Here is a 21,989-nt window from a genome sequence, read left to right on the forward strand (position 1 = left end):
ATAAGCACAGTGCTCAGAACCATAAAACAGACCTCTAATTGGACTCAGTCAGGGTTGGATGCCTTCAATAGCTGTTAAGCACCTGGATTTTCCTTATTAGAGCACTTAGCAATCTGTTATGTTAAGCGCTAGATTTCTTCTCTCTCTCTCTACTCAGAGGGCAAGCATCATCTCAGCCTTTTTATTTTTTTCCATCCCTAGTACCTGACCCACTACATGCTCAATAAACTTTTATTGAATAAATTAATTGTCAAATAAATAAATTGTTGCACAATAGTCCCATGAAAAGAAACATTTCAAGGGTTTTAAGTTCAAAATAGTCCTGCCAATATAACTCAGGTCTTAGCATAGAATCCTCCTCCAGGGAAGGGGGCAAAATTGCAAAGTAGCTGAGTTTCTCTTTATAGGAAAATCCTTTCTTTACATTTATATAATTTCACTGGGAAATACAGCACAGAGACATAAAATAAAAAAGAGAAATATATGTACAATTTAACATGTCACTTAGGACCCAGGTCAAGAAAGAGGACATTTCTAGGGCCTTCACACCCACCTACACTCCCAACTCACCTTCTGTAACACTTCTCCAAGTAATCAGAGTCTTTCCTGTCCTAACATTTACGGGAATAATTTTTGTTTTTCCATCTATGTAAAATCCTTAAACTATATGGTCTAATTTAATTCCTTTAAACAGCGAGTTGCCTCGGTTCCTCAAGATTAAGTTATGGTTTAAACTTTTAAAGAATATTTCATGTCTAGTGAGCAAAAAAAAAAGAAAAAAAGGAATGCCTATGCAGTGCCAGATAAAAATGTCTTTCCTTATATCACACACAGATAAAATATAAAGTTTTACAACACTAGCTATTTTCATACAGTTAGGAAAGGAACATGAGAATAAAAATAATTCATAGCAGTATGTTTATTTAAGCCCTCGCTAAGCTTTCATTTACAAGCAAATATTTTCAGGGAAAAAAAAATCACAAGACAATATTTTCAAGTGTCACATCATCCACATAAAAATTAAACTCATAGAATTTACAAATTAATTATTCTGAGCAGACAGATAAATTACACATTCTTTTCCAAAATCCAATCTACAGCATTTAAAAATTCATACAGTTACAACATGACATTCTCTCTTTACAATCTATCCTATTTACATAGCTTTTCCTACTACAGATAATACAGTTCTCATCATGGCTACCAAGGTTTGCAAACACATTATACTTAAAATATATTTAGCAGCATATAAAAAATTAGATAAAAAGGGAAAGAAATACTACTATTAAATAAAAGTGAAATGAAAAGGTGATAATAGAAACAACTCCATAGGAAAATAGATCAAAATATATTTCTGTTAGGACATCAAAAAATGTTTCCCATCACAGAACGTATGCACAGCACTAACGAAACAGTTTAACAGCATTTTAGTCCTGAGCGCAGAGTAGAGCTCAGCTGCAAAACTTTGGTCAATACAAGTAAACACCAAGGTTTAACACAAACTGTTTAACATTCTGTGTTAGTAGATTAAGGTCAACTCCACTTTATGAAAAATTATCATCGATACTATTCTCACATCTCTTTTCCATGACAGCAAAAGAGCTTTCAAATTTGGGAACCCTCTGTAGACTGATATAAATACTAGACAAGCAGACCACAGTTTGACTAACATTCTCAACATGTTTAAATATATAAATCAGCTGAACAGACTATATGAATGAGTTAACAGGGGGTTGCACTGTATTCCAGGTGTATTTTCTGACTGTCACAAAAAGCAGACATCTTGTATTTCAGATAATTTGAAAGTGTTTTTTTTAATAGCTACGCACAAAAATCCAGCCACGATACAAGTGCGAATCAAGCAGTATATCAATTATAGGATATATACGCATTGGTAGATATTAAAATTAAGCACACAGGATAGTAAACAATTTTACCATTAATACCAATAATACCATTAATATTCAGCAGTTGGACTCAGGTATACTTCTCAGTTAATCCCATTAACAATTTTGCCTAATAAATGCAGGGCGACATTTTCCATAAAGAGCACAGAGTGTGATCACAGTATTCAGTTTATGACTCTCTTCATTGTTTAACTGCTCGCAATATCTTCCCCCAGATCGCCTGTGTCAGACATTTGGCCATCTTGCAAATTCCGAGCCTTCCAAATTCTCACAGTTCGATCACTACAAAATAATAAATTAAAAATGAACATGTGAAAAGAGGTGGAAAGATAAATAAGTTCTTAGAATTACTTATCATGGAAACATTTTCTGAAAAGGTCTTTAATAGATGTAAGTAAAAATATACATTGTCCCATAAGTATATCCAACAGTTAGTTACCCATAATAATGGAATTTAAAATAGCTCCTATTATCACGGGCTTACTACGTGCCAGGCATGGTCACTATGTGCACCCTACATAGACGCATGAATTTAATTCTCCTTGCCTACCATAAGAGATAGATAATGCTATTATCCTCTATTTACTGATGAGGAAATTGAGGTCCAGAGGAGTTAAGTAATTTGCCCAAGATCACAAAACAAGTGATAAATCTTGAATAGTTTGAATCTAGGCAGTCTGGCTCCGGGACCCTACCTCCTAAGCATTACACTGATATGACAAGGTCCGAGGTCTTCAGGCATAAGAGCCCAGAGTAAGGTCATAGTCAGGGGGCCAGGACAGGGATTCCAGGGGCTGATGAATCTGCCAACAGTCAGGAAGAATTATGTTCAGGTGAAATCAGCAGAAGCCCACAGGAAAAGCAGAGGGCTGTTAAGTGGACTACTGCTCTACTGAGCAAAGGACATAGAAGATTCAAAGTTTTTCTGAGAAACCTTATTTTTATTCACCCAGCACGTGGGTACTGGGGACCAGTCATTAGACAGTCACACTTTTTACCATGTCTCTCATGGCTCTAAAAAGAGAGCGTTGTTCTTCTCTAATTTCCTAATAAATCCAAAGCCAAAAAGAAAGAGTTCATAGTTAAAAAGCATTTCAAAGGTTATGCAGTCCATTTCAAGGATAAAGGAAGTTTGGTGACTTGTTCAGTGTAACACAGTGGAGTACAGAGCCGAGCCTAGAATCCAGGGTTTCAAACTAGTTCTTAATCAATAATCTTCTCTCTTGTAAGAGTTCTCAACACAGGAATAAAAAACACACATTTTTCTTTTTCTTTTTGTATCTATATGAGATGATGGATGTTAACCAAATTTATTATGGTAATCATTTCATTATACATGTAAGTCAAATCATTATGCTGTGCACCTTAAACTTATACAGTCCTGTACGTCAATTATATATCAGTAAAGCTTGGGGAAAAGTAATAATCTTCTCATCAACCCACACAGCACATGTACGTTGAAAACAGTAAGGGGATATGCTCATTCATCCACCCATTTATCCATTTCATTTACCCCATTCAACTGTTCACTCAGCACGTTTTCACTGAGAACCTGCTGTGCTCTGGGCACTATTTTAGGTGCCTGGGATAAACTTAGGATAAAAAAATAAATAAAAAATAGAATTTTCTGCCTTTATAGATCATACATCCTAGCAAAAGGAGACAGACAATAAACCACCATAAATAATTAGATTATAAAGTTTATTAGAAAGTAATAAATGTTATAGAAAAATAAAGGAGCATGGCAAAGGGGAGCAGGAGTATCAGGTCATAGGAAGGATCACAATTTTAAATAAAATGACAAGGTTATTCTTCTTGAGAAAGAAAGAACTCAGAGGAAGGTCTGAAGGCAAAGCATTCCAGGCAAAGAGATCAGCCAGGGCAGATGCCCTAAGGCTGGAGTGAGCCTGCTCTGCTCAAAGGCCAGCAGAGAGGTAATCTGTGTTGTCAGAGAAGGAGCCCACAGAGGGCACGAGAAGGTAACGTGAGGGACAGTGGATGCTCAGAGGGAGAGGTCAGGTCAAGTGTGGTCTCTACTCTACATGAAATGGACAACTACTGCAAGGTTTTGAGCCAAGAAGAAACATGATCTGACTTGTGTTTTTAAAAAATTACTCTAGCTTCTGTGTTGAGAATAGACTATATATGGGCAAGGGACCTTGTTTAGGAGGCTGCTGCAGTCATCCAAGAGCTGATGGTGACTAGGGTCAGTGAGGTAGCAAAAGACATGGTGAGAAGTGGTCAGACTCTAGATGTAATTTACAGGTAGAACACCAACAGAACTTGATGATGGTGTGGATACGGAATGTGAAAGAAAGGGAAGGATGAAGGTTTCTGGTCTGAGCAACAGAGAAGACAGAGAAGCCATCGACCGAGATGGAGAAGGCTACAGAGGGAGCCTCAGGAAGGCTCAATTTTTGGCCTGTGACATGTCAGATGATCACCACTACTAGTCATGACAGAAAAACTTCTCTCCCCTGTTGTAAACAAAGTGAAAACGCGACAAAATCTATGGAACAGCTATTTTCAGACTCTGGGCAACGGGTAGTTCAGGCTTGTGATCCCTGAGAAAAGGGAAACAGAGAAAGTAAGCTCTGGGATGGACTAGGTTCTGGGTCTGGAAGCACTTCCCAGACTACAGCAGGGGAAGGGGGGACCCAAACAGAAAAATCACAGAATCAGAGTTGAAGAGATAGTAAGAAACATCTGGGAAGTCTGAAGTTGCTGGAACTTGTAAGACCAAGTAGAGAAGAGGAGAGAGCATGCAAAAACAACTATGGAGCTACAGGAAAAAAACTCCATAAATAGACACAGAGGTCCTCTAATGTCTCTGACTGAAGGTGAAGCTGCACATGAGTAAAGACTGTAAGGCCAGACTGAAAAACAGCTCCTAGTAAGTATAACAGTTCCCGGAGTTCACAGACGGCTGTGAGATGTTCAAGTTCTGACCAGCAAAGCAGAGAGTATCATCAAACATCCAAAGACATTCAGTACAAATCCAAGAAGAGCTCAGAACAAGTCTCAGAAAGATGAAGCTGAACCACAAGTAACTTAAGTGCCTGACAAACAAAGCCCAACACTGTTTAAAGGAATATAATAAAATCCAGATACTTAAACACAACACTGTAATGTTCAACATTCAATAAAATATTACTTGACATAAAAAAGGAGGAAAATGAGACCCATTATCATAAGAAAAATCAATGACAACAGATCCAGAAACCAGATATGATGGAATTACTTATACAAGGACTTTGAATTCTATAGTGCCTCAGTTTTCCCACCTGTAAAATGGGGATTATCATAATGCTTACCTTCTAGAGTTCTTATGAAGACAAAATGAGTTAATGCCTGAAAGCACTTAGAACAATGTCTGGCAGATACTAAGCCCTATACAAATGTTTGTTAAATAACAAATAGGTAGAACTAATTTGAAAATAGCCCTCTTGATTTTATTGTCTGTTTTCCTGATTTTAAGTTATGTGGTAAATACCTCTGCATCTGATGCACCATGAGTAAACTGAGGAAAATTTCAGTTCTTCAAAAATAAAACTGTATCATGGGAGAGAGGTACTACAGTCTCATCATACCTCACTGAACAGACCTCAGTGACACACCATTCTTTTATAGTCTTATCTTGAGTGTCCTACAACTTTGAGGGATATTAAGTTATTTCCAGTAAATTGTCAAGATCACAAGTTTCCAAGGGAATAGACAAAAGAGGTGACAAGAAAGTAATGCATCTTGGAAATAGCATCAGTGAAGCACTGAAAGGAAGCACCTTAGAAAAACACAAAATAAATTGGCTCTGATGTTCTTTAAAGATGAGAGGAAGTAAATCCAAATGAAAAGAGGGATTTGATGAAAACATCACAAATAATAAGAGACACCACAGAAATATGACACAGACTTCAAAATAAAATCAGGGTTATCATGCACTTAGGATAGAAGAATCAAGAAGGTGCTCAAGCTAAATTAAGTAACATAATTGGTGCACAAATGACATAGGGAGATTTTCAAGATAGATATTCAGGAGAAATTGCATGTTATTTGAAAGAGACAAACACCTCACATTACAATAATGTCATTTTTATGGTCACATCTCTACACCTCCTTCAAGCACCTTCTTAAATGTCACGTTCTCAGTGAGGTCTTCACTGACCACTCTTATTGTGTAATCCCCCCCTCCTCCCCAAATACTCTCTCCCTTGCTTTGTTTTTTCTCCACAGCACCTGTCGCCATCTGACATATTTTACTTATTCATTTTCTTTTCATCTCCTTAGAATAAAACTGGGGTTTGTTTGTGTTTTGTTCACTTCGCTATTCCCAAGAGTCTGGGACAGTGCCTGGCACACAGGAGATTCATCATAAATGAGCAAAGAAATCAATCAACCCAGCCATCCTAAGAGAGAAGAAGCAGATATTAATACCACGTACTTTAAAAGAGGTGGGAGAGGTAAAAAGAGGTTTTTTTTTTTTTTTTTTTTAATGATTTGTTCTAAATGTGAAGAATGGCAAGTTTGTTGCCTTTCTGGGAAAAAAAATCTTTAGACATTAGTCACTTATGAATGATTTTTAAAAAACAATTAAAATCACCAAGGGAAGATCTGACAGTAGACTTCCCAGTATAAGCAGAGAGCTGACACAGGAGTAACACTATCATCATGTAACCTGGGGAGCCCAAACTCAGTGCCCAGTGTACCTCAGAAAACATAAATAACACAGCATGAACAGCCATTAGAATAACTGTAATAAAAGAAGGATTTCATATGTTCTACATTTCCAGATATTGACAACTTAGAGCATTTATTAAATCTGAACACAAGCAACCAACATAGAGAAAGATCGCACAGGAAAAACTTACTCAGCTGCAGTAAAGACGTGGGTGGAATTAACACAGATGGCATTGATAGGGCTATCGTGACCTTTCATCTCTCCGACTGGCACAAGGTTATCCATGTTCCAGAGTTTCAAAATGCCCCCTCTGCAGCCACTGAGCAGAACGGGGTGGCCTGGCACCATTCCCAGGGCACAGACCCAATCCTTGTGTGCGTTCGGAACTTGCTGAGAGAAAAAAGAAAAACTACCAGCGTAAGAGGAGACTTCCGAACTGAATTTTCATATGAAAACAAGTTACAAAAGTTTTTACTGACAAAATTCAATATTTGGAACACTGAATTGGCCTGGAAACTATAAAAATCATTTTTTTATGCAATCACTCTTAGTGATTTAAAGAAATCAATCTGTAATTTGCTCTGCAATTTGCCTCCCTAGTTATCATCAGTGTTATCAGTATTAAAGGGCTAGAATATTAAAAATCCATAGAATCTAAAAGACCTGGAAAGTATACAGAATTTTTCAAACATCACTTCTTCTTCAAAGGAATAAATATCTCACCTTTCTCTAACATGTGTTTCATGCAAGTTTGAAAACTATAACCTGGTATGTAGTCTCTAAGGATTATCTCATAAAATCATTGCCTTAAATTTTGAACAAGAACATAGAGGCCTAAAGCTTTCTGTTGAAGGCTGGAGCTAACCTGCACATTTCAAATGAGTAGACAATAATTACAAGCACAGACATTATGACCATAATTTATGCATGAATATATTTCTATGCATAATATAGAAGTCACACCCAAGAATGCATATCTATAAAACAAAAGCTTTTAAATGCAATGTCTTTATCTGTTGCCAGGTTTTTTCTATCAGCATTCATGCTACTTTTGTTTATTTATTTTTCCATATGGTTGAAAGCAGGAAAGTGATAGCATATAAGGAAAAGCTTGAACCTGAGAACAATTTCATCTGTTAATTAATTTCTCCCTCTGGGAATTAGGAAAAGCCACCAATATTTGGTTGTACTGACAAAACACTTCAACCCAACTCTCATTCTACAGGAAATGAGAGAACCACCACTCTTGGAGGTGTGAAAACGCTCCTGTAGAGGGGGCATCGTTTACACTGCTTTGACTTCAGCTAACCTTGGTATTCTTTGGAATATGCATACATAAAGCAAAAATAAAACCAAATGAGAAACTGTAACTGCTTTACTCCGGGACTGACTTTATTTAGTAAACCAATGCACAGGGCAATCCCAGATTTTCCAATTCTTATGAGCGTCTATTCTCCTCTTATCGAAGAGGTTATCATTAAATGTTGAATGTTGCCCTTTTCATAATTAATAACTCTGGTGGGTGACAATGAAACACTCTTTAAGAGGAAGCCCTGATCGATATCATCCCTAAATGATGAAATTCTACTTAGAGGCTCTTCAAGATCTTACATAGAATACTGGTGACTTTGAAGTACCCAATCTATCCCATGCATTACCTGTAGAAGGTCTTTTTGAGCCAGATCCCATTTCTTGATTCCATTGTCTCTGGACCCACTAAAGAGGTTATCCCCTTGCATGGTTAGTGCTTCAATGCCATCATAATGAGGGGGCTCGAAATTGTGGGTGGGACTCACAGTTCCAAGAGCGCCTTCAGTTACATCAAACATCTAAAGAAGAGCAGAAAGAAAGCAGTCACCCTATTTAACTTACAAGTAAGCACCTATATGTGTTCATTCATAGAAACACAGGCAGATGTATATTAACCAGACATCATTTGTTTCGTTGTGATATTTTACTAAGTTAACTAAAAAAACCTGCTATGAATGACTCAGAATGAACCTGAGCCCTATTTTCACATTACTTTTGCTTACACGTTAGGCTTTTAATTTTTTCATGTATGAGTGCACAAATGGTGTGTTCAATAATAAAAATACTGTATGTCAATCCAGTTGCAATTCAAATAAGTGACATGATGGTGATTTCAACACTGTTAGGTAACTCTCTGGTCCTGGTGGTCCTCGCAAATACCCCAGAGCTGCTATTCAGAACTTTTCACTCCCCTCAGTTGCCCTCATCTCTCTCAGCTGTTGACCTTGTGATGTCCTGCAAAGGCGAGTATGATCAAAAATAAACTTTCTGGACCCTCCCCCCAGTTACAAAAGTTTCCTTTTATCCTCAGACATTCTCTTACCCATCCTTTCTTTTCAGCTGCTAAAGTGCCCTTACTTCTTTCCAAGGTTCACGTCTTCGATCTGACTATTTTTGATCTGATTCATCAATTGCCACCCCTTCTCTGTTCCCACTTCCTGTCTCCACAGAGCCCATCTGCTAAGCATTTAAACACGCTCAGTCTATAGAATATAAAATCCTCTCCCCTTAACCACTCTCTTTTCAAGTCACTAACCCATCTCTCATCTCTTAATCAAAGTTCCTTAAAAAGGAGTACCTATATGCTTCCTAGCTCTCTTCATTACCGTATCCTCTTTGATTCCTGTTGGTTCTTATAGGATTCCGCAAGGCTGAGAGTCATGTCAACTTCTTGCTCCTTTGGCCATGTCAACTACTCTAACTCCTGGAACATCTGCTCCTATTTGACTGTCTCTGAAACACACATATCTGATCATAACTTATCTTGAGCCCTGGACTTGCCTTTCAAATGGCCTACTGGCCTTCACGAGGAAACCCTCCTAATATTAGCATCTCAAACTTAACATCTCCAGAATCAAACTATGCGTCTCTCCTCATCTTATCTGCTACTTGCATAAAGTCCGAAGACCATAACATGTCCAGTATAAAAGATGGTGATGATGGGACGTAAGCATTAGTTGGATGACTGAGCCAAGAAATTTTTAAAATCCCTCCCAACCTATCTTCTATGAAAAGTGGTCATACATGTTTAAATAATAAGACAATAAAATCAGGAACTATGAGTGAGGAAGATCAGGAAGAAAAAGCAAAGGCTAGAAATGAGAAAAAAAGAAAACTGATTAAGAGAAAAGGGGTCCTATGTGTATCCAAATACTTTAACTCTATCATTTAATAGGAGAATATAATTCAACAACTCTGTTATACACACTTTGATGTAGTGATCCTTGGAGCCGGTGATGATTAGGTCTTGTCCGCTGGAAATCTGATCTACAATAAGACACATAACAGGGCCTAGGTGTCCTGTTAACTTTCCTGTGGACTGAAACCTTTAAGAAAAAAAAAAAAGAAAGAAAAATAATTTTGTTTGAAAATATCTCTTAGCATGCTCAGCAAAATAATCTATATTCTTTGATAAAGCTGCTCATTCATTTTCTTTTTGATTTAACACCACCTCTACACAACTCCGCTCAAATTAACAGTCAAAAAATGGCCAAACTATGATGGAAGTGTCAGGAGTCCTAAACAAGTTATTCCAAAGTGACTAATGTCATTCAGGTAGTAAACAAAACGGCACCAAAAGTCCAAAAGCTTGGCTACAGGTTAATTTTAACTGCAACCTAAGTCCAGGTAAACTTTAACCTGTTAAGTGTCTAGACATGTTATAGACATCTGACTGATGTTATCAGGCCCAATGTGAAATTCGATTAAAACAACATGTCACTGGTATAACTAGAAAATAACAATATGGAGAAACTAAGATTATTTTATTACATGTATTTTCACATATATACACACACATATATGTACACCCATCTTATATACACATGCATACACATATACACATACACGTATGGGCACTGTGTACCCATGTACACCAGGAAATAGGTAGTCCATTACATCAGTTATTTTAAAGATATGAAAATGACCAGGAATATATCTGAATGGTAGAAAACCATATGATGTCAATTATCAGGGGGTGACAATGAAACTTTGTTTTATAGTTGTGCCTCAAATCGAGCTGCTGGGATACAGAGATATATTTGGTTTCTAGAATATTACCATTTCTTGAAGACTCTTTTTTTGTTACTTTGTTAAGATGAATCTGTATTTAATCATGTTGCTTAAATCAAGCAGGTTTCAAAGGATCTAACTTTTCAGCAGAAAATAAAGTGTAAATTTTTTCAAAAGCTGATCTTTTCTGCCTCATGTTATGACTAAGTTACTTCCTCCATGGTGCTCTGACTACAAGTTGTATCTTCAAGAATAAACCAGGTCTTCCTTTCTTTCCTAATTTTCTTAAACAAGCACTGTTTTTATTTTTCTACTTTTTATTTTTAAAACAGTACTCAGGACTGTGTTTCTTCTTTCTCTTTCTCATTTATTTATATATATAATTAGATTTATTATACTTTTTCAGTCATGCATTAAAATATTACAAGTTATAACTAGTTATTCTCAAAATTTCTAAAATAAATTTCCCTTTTATTTACCACTAACAAATTCCTTCTAGATTGGATTACTACCTGAATTACCTGAATTGCAAACTTTACTCAGCATCCTATAATTGCTGTTCAATGGCCTTTATCCTCCAGTACGAGATGAGTTCTAAGAAGGTGGACCCCACGTTTGTCTGGCTCAGTCTTTATCCCCAGTACCTACCACAGTGTTGGTACAGTGTCTGCTATAATTGATCTTGAATAAATCTTTGTTAACTAATAAATTAATATTCTCTTGATGCCAAAATTTAAAGAGCTAAAATAAACACTGAAATGAAAGATAAAAGCTCATACTTCAATTTATCATTTTTCTCTTTTTACTCACTTCATCTTCTTAATACTTCATCTCTTATATACATTATTTCATATTCACCAAAATCCTATGGGGATTTATGTGCAAAGTTGTAAAGTTTATAAACTGAAAAATTTGAGATATAAGATGCATGATTGATGTTACAAAAAATAATTCTTTCAAAGGTATTGATGCAGTTAGGATGAGAATCTTGGTCTCTTCCTAGTAAACAACTTGCAGACACACATTAAGAAAGGCTATTTTCCTTCACATACATTTTTCCCAGCAATGGGGATTAAAGAAAGGAAAACTGTGAGTTTGCTAATGAGGACAGAAGAGACATTTGGGAGTGTTGGACTGAACAGAAAAGCCTAGGATTTTACATTAACTTCTGGGGTTATAAAAATTAGATTTCACATGCACTAATGATGAGTGAAAAACTATATTTGCCATACACAAGAAATACATTTTCCTTTCAAGTTCTACCTTTTAAGATCCCACATTCTGACTGCATTTCCAGAAGCTGCATAGAGGAAGGTGCCAGTTGGGTTCAGTGCAATCTGATTGATCTGGTTTTCCCCAGAAGGAATAGCAACTGTCCGGCTGGTACTTGCAGAACAAGCATCTCCAATAGTAACTTGACCTGAAGACCTTAACACAGATGAAGCAAAGCAAGATAAGTCACATTTCTGGATAAGAATTAGGCTTAGAATTCCTTAAATTCCTAGGAAACTGGCTGCAGGCAACAAGATCTGTGTTCTTTGGTCACTGTAAGCACTGTACCTAGCACAGCACTTCACACACACGTGGCTGGCACTTATAAATAAACATTCTGACAGATAAATGAATAAACCAGCGAAGAAAACAAGATGACATGGCTTAAAGCTCTTAATTTGCAAGTCTCTTAAACACTAAGAATTCTGGGTCCTGAGTTAGGGATGACTTAAATATGATTCAGAAAAGATTAGATGACAATGATTAAAAAACTCAACAAATGATACAGTGCCACAAAGGTAATTCATTTTCCTGCGGTTTCCAGAAGTCCCCTGAGGGGCAAGCCTACCAATATTCCTTTCATATGTGAGATCTGCCCTTTTGCCTTTAAGACTCTGAGGACTTTTAAAATTATTTTCAGTTTTTGTTTACTTTAATCCAATCATATGTGGATTATTTACTATTCCTTAAACATAACTTACTTCTATTTCCTCAGCTAAATTCTAAACAGCAAATGTATTTTTAAATTTGGAAACATTTTCTCAGCTAACTTCTAAAATATCAAGTTATAATCCATCTTTTCAAATTTGATTTTAGTGAGTCAACTGGATGGGTAAATTTCTAACATAAGATAACAGTGTTCTTTTTCTACAAAATTTCCCTCAAGAGACTTGTATTCGTAGTACTAATATAAATAATTAGTAGTTCTCAAAATGCAAAATAGAATTCAATGTTAGTAACCCCTACTCTACAAATTACTAAAAACTAACCATTCCTATGCTCCCTACTCTTATTTAAACCAACAGAGTTCACCTTAATTTTAATTATGTAAAACAGTTCATCAATCTTATGGCACAAAGAGTCATCTGCTCCACATTTTAAAGATATATATGATAAGAAACGCAGAAAACAAACTCATCCTCCAATTATCCAGCACAACCTAAAGTTATAAAATATGGGCTAACACCAAGGCTGTGTTTAAGTCCTAAAAAAACAAAACAAAACAGCAACAACAAACTCTCAGTTATTCAATACATGCTAATTAAATGTTGCAAGTACTTCTCAACCATCTACAATGGTGATTTCAGCCATTTTCCAAGGAGTGGTGTTCATTTGAAGCAAATAATGTAAATCATTTAACTATATAAGTAATAAATACTATGAAAATTTAATTCCTTAGTTATTTGGGAGGGAGGAAATATGAAATGTGTACTTAGTCACAGATCAAGTAAGACTTCTCCCTTCCTGTTTAATATTGAGCTCTTATATATTATTTTCCCAATAGTTTTTTTCACCTTACTTTATTGGCATTCTTACTGTAAACACTTTAACGTTTCTTGCAAGTAGACAGGTATAAATAAACAAAAATGCATTCACAGACCTATCTTTTCTCATATTTATGAACAACAACTCTTTGCCCCTTATGCTATTTGTCTTTAAGTGACTTACGTTAGTGTTCGAATGCACTTTGCTGAATCTCTGATATCCCACACCTTAATATAAGATGTTGACACTGTGAAGACCAAACTGGTATAATTACAGTATTTCACAGATACGACATTGTTGGGATGACCCCCTAGTGACATTATTTCCTGCCCAGTCACCAGATTCCATACTTTACAAGTACGATCTAAAAACAAACAAAAAAAGAGGAGATACTGTCAATATGAACTAAATTAGACTCTCTTAACAATAACAATTTCTCTAATATGAGAAAAAAAAAATGAGATAAGGAAACAGTAATTATTCCATTAACCTGAAGCAGGCATCCTAACTCCATCCTTGGCACTTTGCAGCAGATTCAAGGGCAAAGTACGTGTAAAGGATTGGATGAAAGCTAGGGATGTCCTGTGTATACATTATGCGGTATTAAAAAAATAATTACACAAAATTTTGAATTAGACATGTGAAAAGAGTCTTGCTCCAAATTGCCCCTGAATTTTAAACAGCCATCCTAAATCAGCCTTTTCAAAATCCACTCTTAGCAGCTTACAACACTCCATACTCATAAATACACACGTTTCTTTTCCAGGAGTCACTGATTGATGGATTTTACCTTCGACTCAAAAACATAATCACAGAACTATTCTATTTTGTTTTTCTAATATGCTGAATATGTAGTTATCCTGGAGGAATCAATTTAACTTGAATCATGAGAAAATTATATTTTTACAGAGCAAATATTTTTTAATGGGGGAACTGTTTGCCATTATTCACAATGCATTAAGTTCTAGCTAGACTCTTATATTTCCCTCATAGACAATGAGCAAAAATGTTTGCTGATTAAACTGATTCTTGGAACATCCCTAAATGCTAAAAACCTTTAACTAGCTCCCCAAATTCCTATACATCCTTCCTTCTCATCCTCCGAGTCTCGTTGCCCATTGTCATATATATTCCACTTTTCAACTCAATTGGATTTAGTTTCCAAATTCATTTTTTTTTAAGGATTAGTTTTATTCATTTATTTCCTCTTGGAAGAGGTACTGGGGATTGAACCCAGGACTTCGTGTATGATGAGCATGTGCCCTACCACTTGAGCTATACACCTCCCCCCACCAAATCCACTTCTACCAGCACGTCTCTGCTTATGCTCTTCTCTGACCTTGGTTGCCAGTCTTTATCTGTCAATATCAACAATCTTGTAAGGCTCATCCTAAACACCTCCTTATCAAAGCCTTCCTTATTTTTTACAACTTGGCATAATCTCTCCCTTTTCTGAAACCCCAAAACTCTTAGTCTATAACTTTTCAAATCATTTATAGCTTATTTTTCAGTTGTCTGCCATTATACCAAAGGGGCTAAGAGTGCAGGTTTGGAGACAAGTAGACCTAGGTTTCCAATCCTGGCTCTTCCACTTTCTAGCTAAGTTTATCTAGGGAAATTATTTAATTTCTTGAATCTTCAGTTTCTCCATCTGTAAGATGAGGATGCAATATGTACGTCATTCAGGTTGTTGTGAGAATTAAGTGAGATATAATTTGCATACTGGCCAGTACAGTCCCTGACATACAGTAACTGCTCAAGAGATGGTGGCCGCTACCCATCTTATTCTCTTTATCACACTGCACGTTGCAATAGCCTTACATAGATTTTTGCGCAGCCTGCATTGCTAAGCTCAGGGCTTTGCATACATTAGATGCTCAACTACCGAGGAGAGATGTATCCCCTCGCCATTCTACCCACATAACATCAACAGAAGTTTTACTTTCTTACCAACCATGCAATGATTTTATATTTTATGTAATTCAGGAACTGAACTAGATTATCTCTCAGATTCTTATGAGTCTTAAGCAGTTTGACATTTTTTTCAACACCCGTTCAACATAATCATTTTTTAAAAGATCTGTTAAATATCCACATGACACAACAACTAGCACCTTTTGATCCAGTGAAGAGAAGATCATCAGTAGCATCCACACAGAGCACAGCTTTTGTGTGCCCTTCAGCTCTGTGCACACACTGAAGAGGGGACGTTCTGATTCCTTTTGAAGCGGGAAATGGGTTGATTATGCCCCTGAGGTGGGGGGGAGAAAACAAAGCTTTACTTCAGTAGCTATATCATAAAACTACTTTTTATTTTTTTTCTCTGACTTTAAGAAGTCTTTCCAAGTAGTCAGTAGTAATAAAATCCAGATTGCTCCCTTGTCTCTTTTTTTAAGCAAAGGGACACAGTGTGAAATAGTAAAAGCAGGGATGGTGTGCACCAACTAATCAGGTATCAGCTAGCAGGTGCATTCTGCAAAAAGCAACGCCAATGCTGCATCTGGATTTTTTTTATTAATAATTTCACCTCTTGGAAATTTAATGAAGTAATATTGGGAGCTGTTCAAGTAAAGTGAATTCTGACAGGTAAGAAAGTATAAATGATGGTTAACTGGAAGGTGTGACTTCCTGTCAGGCTGACGTATAATTCTATGTCAAAAAAGACATTCTGGAGAAAGTATAACACATACCACCTAAAATACAAAGAAAGCAAATTTTAAACCAATTTGAAGAAATATAAGAATATTTGCATAGACAGAAATTCTAAAGGGAGAATGGCTCAAAAATAGCAAAAACTTTAAAAACTCTCAACAGTCTCAAAGAAAAAATTTTTTTAAAGAGTAAAGTTTTAAAAGAACAGTGAGGCTCTTTAGGGAGCTTTCTCACAAATTTAGTATTTCTGAAGTTTCTGCTTTATGCCATTGGACTATGAACTATGGAAATATAAAGTTTATCAAAACACTGCCCTTATCCTAAAGGAATTTAAGATATGATCTGAATTGAAATAGCTGTCTGAGGAAGACTAACGGTGAGTGTGAATTAAGACATGATAAATATATAAGTTGAATGTAACTTTGCTCAGAGCAGGAAGAAAAATTATGCTGAAATATGACCATTATCTAAGACAGATGGCATCATATTATGGCAGATACAGGGATAAAACAAAGCTGTCTGTTTCCATCTTCTTGATGAATGAGAACAACCTTCACGATGCAAGGGGCAGAAATAATTAAGAAGAAATGTAAGCCCAAGGTAAGTCAGAACTGATAATGAAGACTCATTCAATGAATTCAAGTATTTCTGTTTTTGAATCATTATATCACAGTGTTTTGAAGGTATACACCATTGTGGAGGCAAAGTCATTGTTGGTACAGTAAGAGGATCAATAAAGGAGATAAAACACATAGACCCGATTTTCTAGAAAGAAGAAAAATAGTGGATTTCAGAGATTACAGATGGGTAAATCTTGTTGAGTCTCACAGAAGAAAACATTAAATAATTATAAACACTAAAATGCTCATCTGTAAGAGGTAACATGAATTCACTAATCTCATGGGAGAAGTTCTTTGTAGAATTAATAGGGAGCATATTAGAGGAATGTCATATTCATAGTATATGTTGACTCCAAAAAGGTCCATACAAAAAGCTTTTCAAATGACATCCTTGAAGACAAGGTGAGTAAGTAAAAAACTATTGTAGTAAGTAAGGTAGTTCCATCAGTGGCTGAAGAATCACACCTAAAGAGTCAATGTTCCTGTCAGTCTGGAAAGAGGTCTTCAATATCCAGTCAATCTTTCCTCAGAAACAAAGATAGATATGGCATGTTGATTAAATTGATACATTAAAGAGATGTACTGCCTAGAAAAATTACAAACAAAATTCATTAAGTATATACTTAACACTAAAATATTCACTGGAAAAAATTTAAACATGAAATTTAAGTTGAAGATAGAAGAGAATGCTCCTATTAGGGAAGGGGCTTAACTCGATTTTACAAGCTAAAGAAATCTGTTTATTGATATGAGATCAGTGGATTAACAATTTTTGATTCCTCTACCAACGTTTTCAATGACTTGAGCAATAGAAGTAAATATTTCAGAAGAAAGCAAGAGAGTTACTATATTCTGCTGAGGCCACATCCATCTGGAGTGAGGTTGAACTCTGGATGCCACATTCTAAGAAGAACTCTGAAAAATGGGAGATTTCTGTGGAAGCAGAAAGAAGGATCCTAGACTATATCATATTAGGAACAGATAACTCTAAAACTATTGAGATGATAAGAGAACCTTCATTCGAGAGAGCATACAAAAGCACAGTTAAATGGCTGAATAAATCTTTGTAAAAGATCTGTCACATACCCACAAAAAGATGTGCTGGATTAATATTGTAGCTCAAGAGGGCTGATGAAAGACCAATGAATAGAATTTTAAAGGAGGTAAATTTAGGCTCAGGATTTTTAAAAATCCTTTATTTTTAAGGTTTAGTTATAATGATTTCAAAAAACAAAGGGAGTTCCTCATTACTAGAAACAATACCAGGAACTGTTATCATATGGATATGTAATTACAAAATCCAAAGTAGTATTTACATACATGCATCAATTTGAGATTTTTGAAATTAATACTCAGTAACTTGTTGGTAATCTAAGAATTTAACCAGAACTGAAATGGGAGCAAAACCTCCTCAAAAGTCTGAATCTGCCATTTTGAAATCCTAACTGATGTGGGGTTTAAAAGCTATGAACTGAAGCCATCAAATTATAACTATTGCTTCAAATGTTGAAAAGTTATAATCTAATACACAGGCAATTGCTACTTACTTTGAAAACAGAATATATATGTATGTATGTATGTATATTCCAAGAAGCTGATTATAAAGAAAAAAAAAATCCATGTTAACAGCTTAAGAGTTGCATGATCTGCATTTAATGACACAAATCATCGTAAGGGAAAAAAAAAAACTAAACGGTACCCTCAGTTATATAATACTATGTCTCCAAAAACTTTCCTTCATTCAGATTACTTTCTTTTTCCTAAGAATCTATTAAGTGTTTCCTTCATGACATAATGTCCAACACAATTCTGTCATGCCAAAGGTTGTAATATTATAAAAGTAAATATTTGCCTCCAGTGACATGTACAGCACAGCCTTAGAGACCAGGATGTCTCTTTTTCATTCTTACATGTTTTATTTTTTGAGACCTTTGAAGAAAAAGAATTTCAACACTAAATAGAGCATTTTATTCATTAGATACTGAAAAATACTCATATATTCAGAATATTAGGGTTAATATTTTATAAAGATTACCTTACACCAAAGATAATAGAAAAAAATACAGAAATTGGAAATATACATCTATGGTATTTCTTTTCTATTAAAATTAATCTATTCACATTCTGAAATATATAAATCAAGTTTAAAATAGTTTAAGTTAAGGTTAAATATTGCAAACTTATACAACAGATCTGATCTGAAGGAAAAAAAAATGCTTATTTTTGTTCCATGCAAAACCAGTAAAGCCTTGGAATGCTGTGAATAAGATTAATTTCCTCTCCCTTCCCCTGCCTACCTTCTGGAGGATCTACTGGTGATCAGGAAAATGGCCATAAAACATGGGGAGAAAGTGCAAAGAGAAAGGAGACAAAATGATTAGTGGAAAGAGGAAATGATAGAAAGAAAAAGAAATTAAGAGTCCAAAAAATTCCATAACATGAAAAAAAAAGCAACATTGTTATTTCTAAAATAGCATTTACTAGTTAAAAAATTTATTATTTTTTAAAAACTCTTTTTCTTTCTATATTTTAGGTACCATAGTATCCTTTTTCCCCTAGCGTACCTTTTTTCATCACAAAGCCTGCCATAAACTTCTCATTTAAAATCGATACACCAATATAAAAATCTTCTTCACCTCCCACACTTTGAGGGGGCAATATTCATTGAGGAAATCAATTTTCATTGAACTTAACTTCTTTTAAAGAAAATTTTTTAGATTACAGACAGAAAACAAATAGCACAAGTTTTTATGCCATTATACAAAAAAGCCTGCCACTACCTTGTCTGAGAGTTAAGGTCACAAAAATATATTTTTTATATATATTAAAATTAATGGTTAAAAATATTAGTGCATTGACATTTACCAGTTATGAATGCAACAAAAATGAGACTTGCTTAAAGTTTCTAGGAAGGCATTTTAGGTCATCAATGAAAGGCCAGAAAGTAGGAAAGATAGAAAGTACCTGTGTACCTCCGACAGAGAAGAGTCACTCTCATCAGACCTACAGTGAAAGAGTCAGAATTATGAGGAAAAGGAATGCAGATGTTAACAGGTAGACACTGAGGCTGAACTGATTCAATAGTATGAATAATAGAAACACAGCACACATTTCCTTTAACGGGCCCTGCTTTCCTGTTTGCACTGGATATCAGCAAATTCAACATACTCCTCAATGAGGTAAAATATTTTGTTCTTATGTTTTCTACCAAGATTTAGGGGGGAAAACTTTCTATTACTGATCCATGGAACCTATCTATCCTCACTTTCTAAAACGTAGGCCCTGAAGAGGTACAACATCAGGTAAATGAAATCCATCACTTCAAGACACTATTTAATTTGATGAGTACTAGAAAATTTCCCCCATTTCAATAGCCATGAATGAATTTCATTCCTCTTGATAATTACTGTAGAGTCTCATGTGAAAGTTACACAAATATATTATATGTTTGTGTGGGGAGCGAATGACTCAAAATTTAATAACTTGATTTAACTCATCTCAAAAACATGCAGGTCTTCTGCCTAGCCAGTCCCTCAGTAACAGTGGGAGGTTCAGGTGGGATTTTAGAAATCGGTGAGCCGTTCCTGTCAGCCTGACCCTGAAAGCTCCAGGACTGACAATAAGTCCGGTTATTCTGATACTAAATATTTAGCGTGTAGTATCATACAGTAGGCTTGGGAAGGATGAGAACAGAGTGAGTGCTGGCATGTCATGTCATCAGAAACACTGTGTGGGGCCTCACTTCTAGCAGGTGAAATATGCTAGTCTCAAAAAGGAGCCCAAAGGAAGTGATTCAAAAGGTAGGTGAGTGTTTGGGGTAGTCAGTTATTCTAAGTTTTAATTTATAGAGACGGCAATGGAGTCAAATGATTGGTAGCTTGTAAACTATTTCAGTAAAAAAAACATGGAACTATGATTCGACTGTCAAGATTATCAAAAGACTGACGGAAAATTTTATGACTGCAAATACAAGGTAGACAAAATTTAGTAATTCTTCACATCACTAGTGAAAATGGACTCCCTAAAGACATTCCTAATGTTCCACTCTTCTCAATTAAATGAAAGGTATGATTTAACAATGTTCAAGAGTCTTGATATTTGCTTTAATTTTTTTTAAATCACCTAACTAGATCATTTTAAAGGACATATCATCTACTGATTAAACTATATTAAAATCTAATCAAGAATTTTACCCATAAATTAAGTAGATTAAAGATTATTTCAAAATACTGTTGTATCTCTCTAAATCTACAGAGCCATTTAGCATGATCTAAACACGCCAGACAGATCTTAAACAGTATTCTGTAAAGTTCAAAATCGTTGATATATATAGGAAGATCATAGCATAGAAAACAAATTGGTGTGGCAGACTGGATATCAGGTACATACATCCACAATGTTATAATTTAAAATCAAAGCAGACAAAGTCAGAGTTATTAAATACTTTACAGCAACACCGTTAGTATGAAATTCTTGCAAGAGAGATTCTGGCTCAATGTGCGAATATTTTTTCACTTCAAATTTGATGAAAATTTTGTATTTTCCTTACCCCTCCTACTTTTCTTCCCCAACAGCCCACCCTGAGTTCTACCCCCTCCACCCATAAAGGTACTCTTTTTTTTTCAAGAACACAATGACTCAAGTTTTGTGGTGGATTTGTACAACAACCAAATGGTAACAACATGTTACACACATGTGGTATGGTCTTTGTAAGCTGTCATATCCACCAAAGGTACAATAGTTTGCGTCTTTTCAATGCAGGCTATCTAGATTAGAGGCTTTTATGGGCTCAGTGAAGATGGAGAATCCCAAGAAATTTGAACTTCAAGTGATCTCAAAGATTATTTCAATTCTAATTTACTTGCAAAAGGAAAAGGCAAGGCAAGTGCTGAAGTAGAGCGATGCAAATCTACAGCAGGGAATAATGTTCAGCAGGAAAATAAATTTGTCTAATTTTGTGTATGTGGTTCATTTCCCATTGGAAAAACACATAAAATAATGGCAAGAGTTCACAAGTCAGACTCCATCTCCCACGCAGAGAGAAAGTTAAATGTTTTCTACAGATTGTACTGAAAGGCTAAGGAATATTATAATCCATAGCTGGGACTCTTTTACATAATGACTTACTTATCCTGCTGAACTGATGTGTGTCCCTGAGAAACAGTGAGACGATTAAAAACATTCAGCTCATTACGGGGCCGGCTCGGTGGGGAAGACGGAGGTGAAAGGCTAGCCTCTGAGGCTCCAGAATCTGAGCTACAAGGAAAAGAAAAGTTAAATAGGCGGCTTTAATTGGCTTTAATTTGTTAGAAATGTTATAAGAAACATGCTTTGAAA

At 35.6% G+C, this 21,989-nt stretch overlaps 1 protein-coding gene across 17 annotated transcripts in view; it reads right to left on the bottom strand.

Annotated features, from left to right (window-relative positions):
• Nucleotides 1-901: 901 nt before the first annotated feature.
• KIF21A (kinesin family member 21A) overlaps nucleotides 902-21,989 on the bottom strand; it is a 139,357-nt gene continuing 118,269 nt past the window's right edge. For 5 of the 17 annotated variants that reach the window (XM_064491763.1, XM_064491760.1, XM_064491759.1 and 2 more), the window contains 10 exons: nucleotides 21,780-21,908; nucleotides 19,617-19,655; nucleotides 18,950-18,964; nucleotides 15,495-15,631; nucleotides 13,564-13,744; nucleotides 11,887-12,051; nucleotides 9,821-9,938; nucleotides 8,241-8,411; nucleotides 6,773-6,972; nucleotides 902-2,189 (listed from right to left, as the gene is read on the bottom strand). In XM_064491763.1, the coding sequence (XP_064347833.1) occupies nucleotides 2,096-2,189; nucleotides 6,773-6,972; nucleotides 8,241-8,411; nucleotides 9,821-9,938; nucleotides 11,887-12,051; nucleotides 13,564-13,744; nucleotides 15,495-15,631; nucleotides 18,950-18,964; nucleotides 19,617-19,655; nucleotides 21,780-21,908 (1,249 nt within the window). In that variant the 3' untranslated portion in view covers nucleotides 902-2,095. The remainder of the gene's footprint in view (nucleotides 2,190-6,772; nucleotides 6,973-8,240; nucleotides 8,412-9,820; nucleotides 9,939-11,886; nucleotides 12,052-13,563; nucleotides 13,745-15,494; nucleotides 15,632-18,949; nucleotides 18,965-19,616; nucleotides 19,656-21,779; nucleotides 21,909-21,989) is intronic. The other 12 variants (XM_031462753.2, XM_064491761.1, XM_064491756.1 and 9 more) reach the window with 7 other exon arrangements.

Source organism: Camelus dromedarius, chromosome 11 (assembly GCF_036321535.1).
Source record: "Camelus dromedarius isolate mCamDro1 chromosome 11, mCamDro1.pat, whole genome shotgun sequence".
NCBI lineage: Eukaryota > Metazoa > Chordata > Mammalia > Artiodactyla > Camelidae > Camelus > Camelus dromedarius.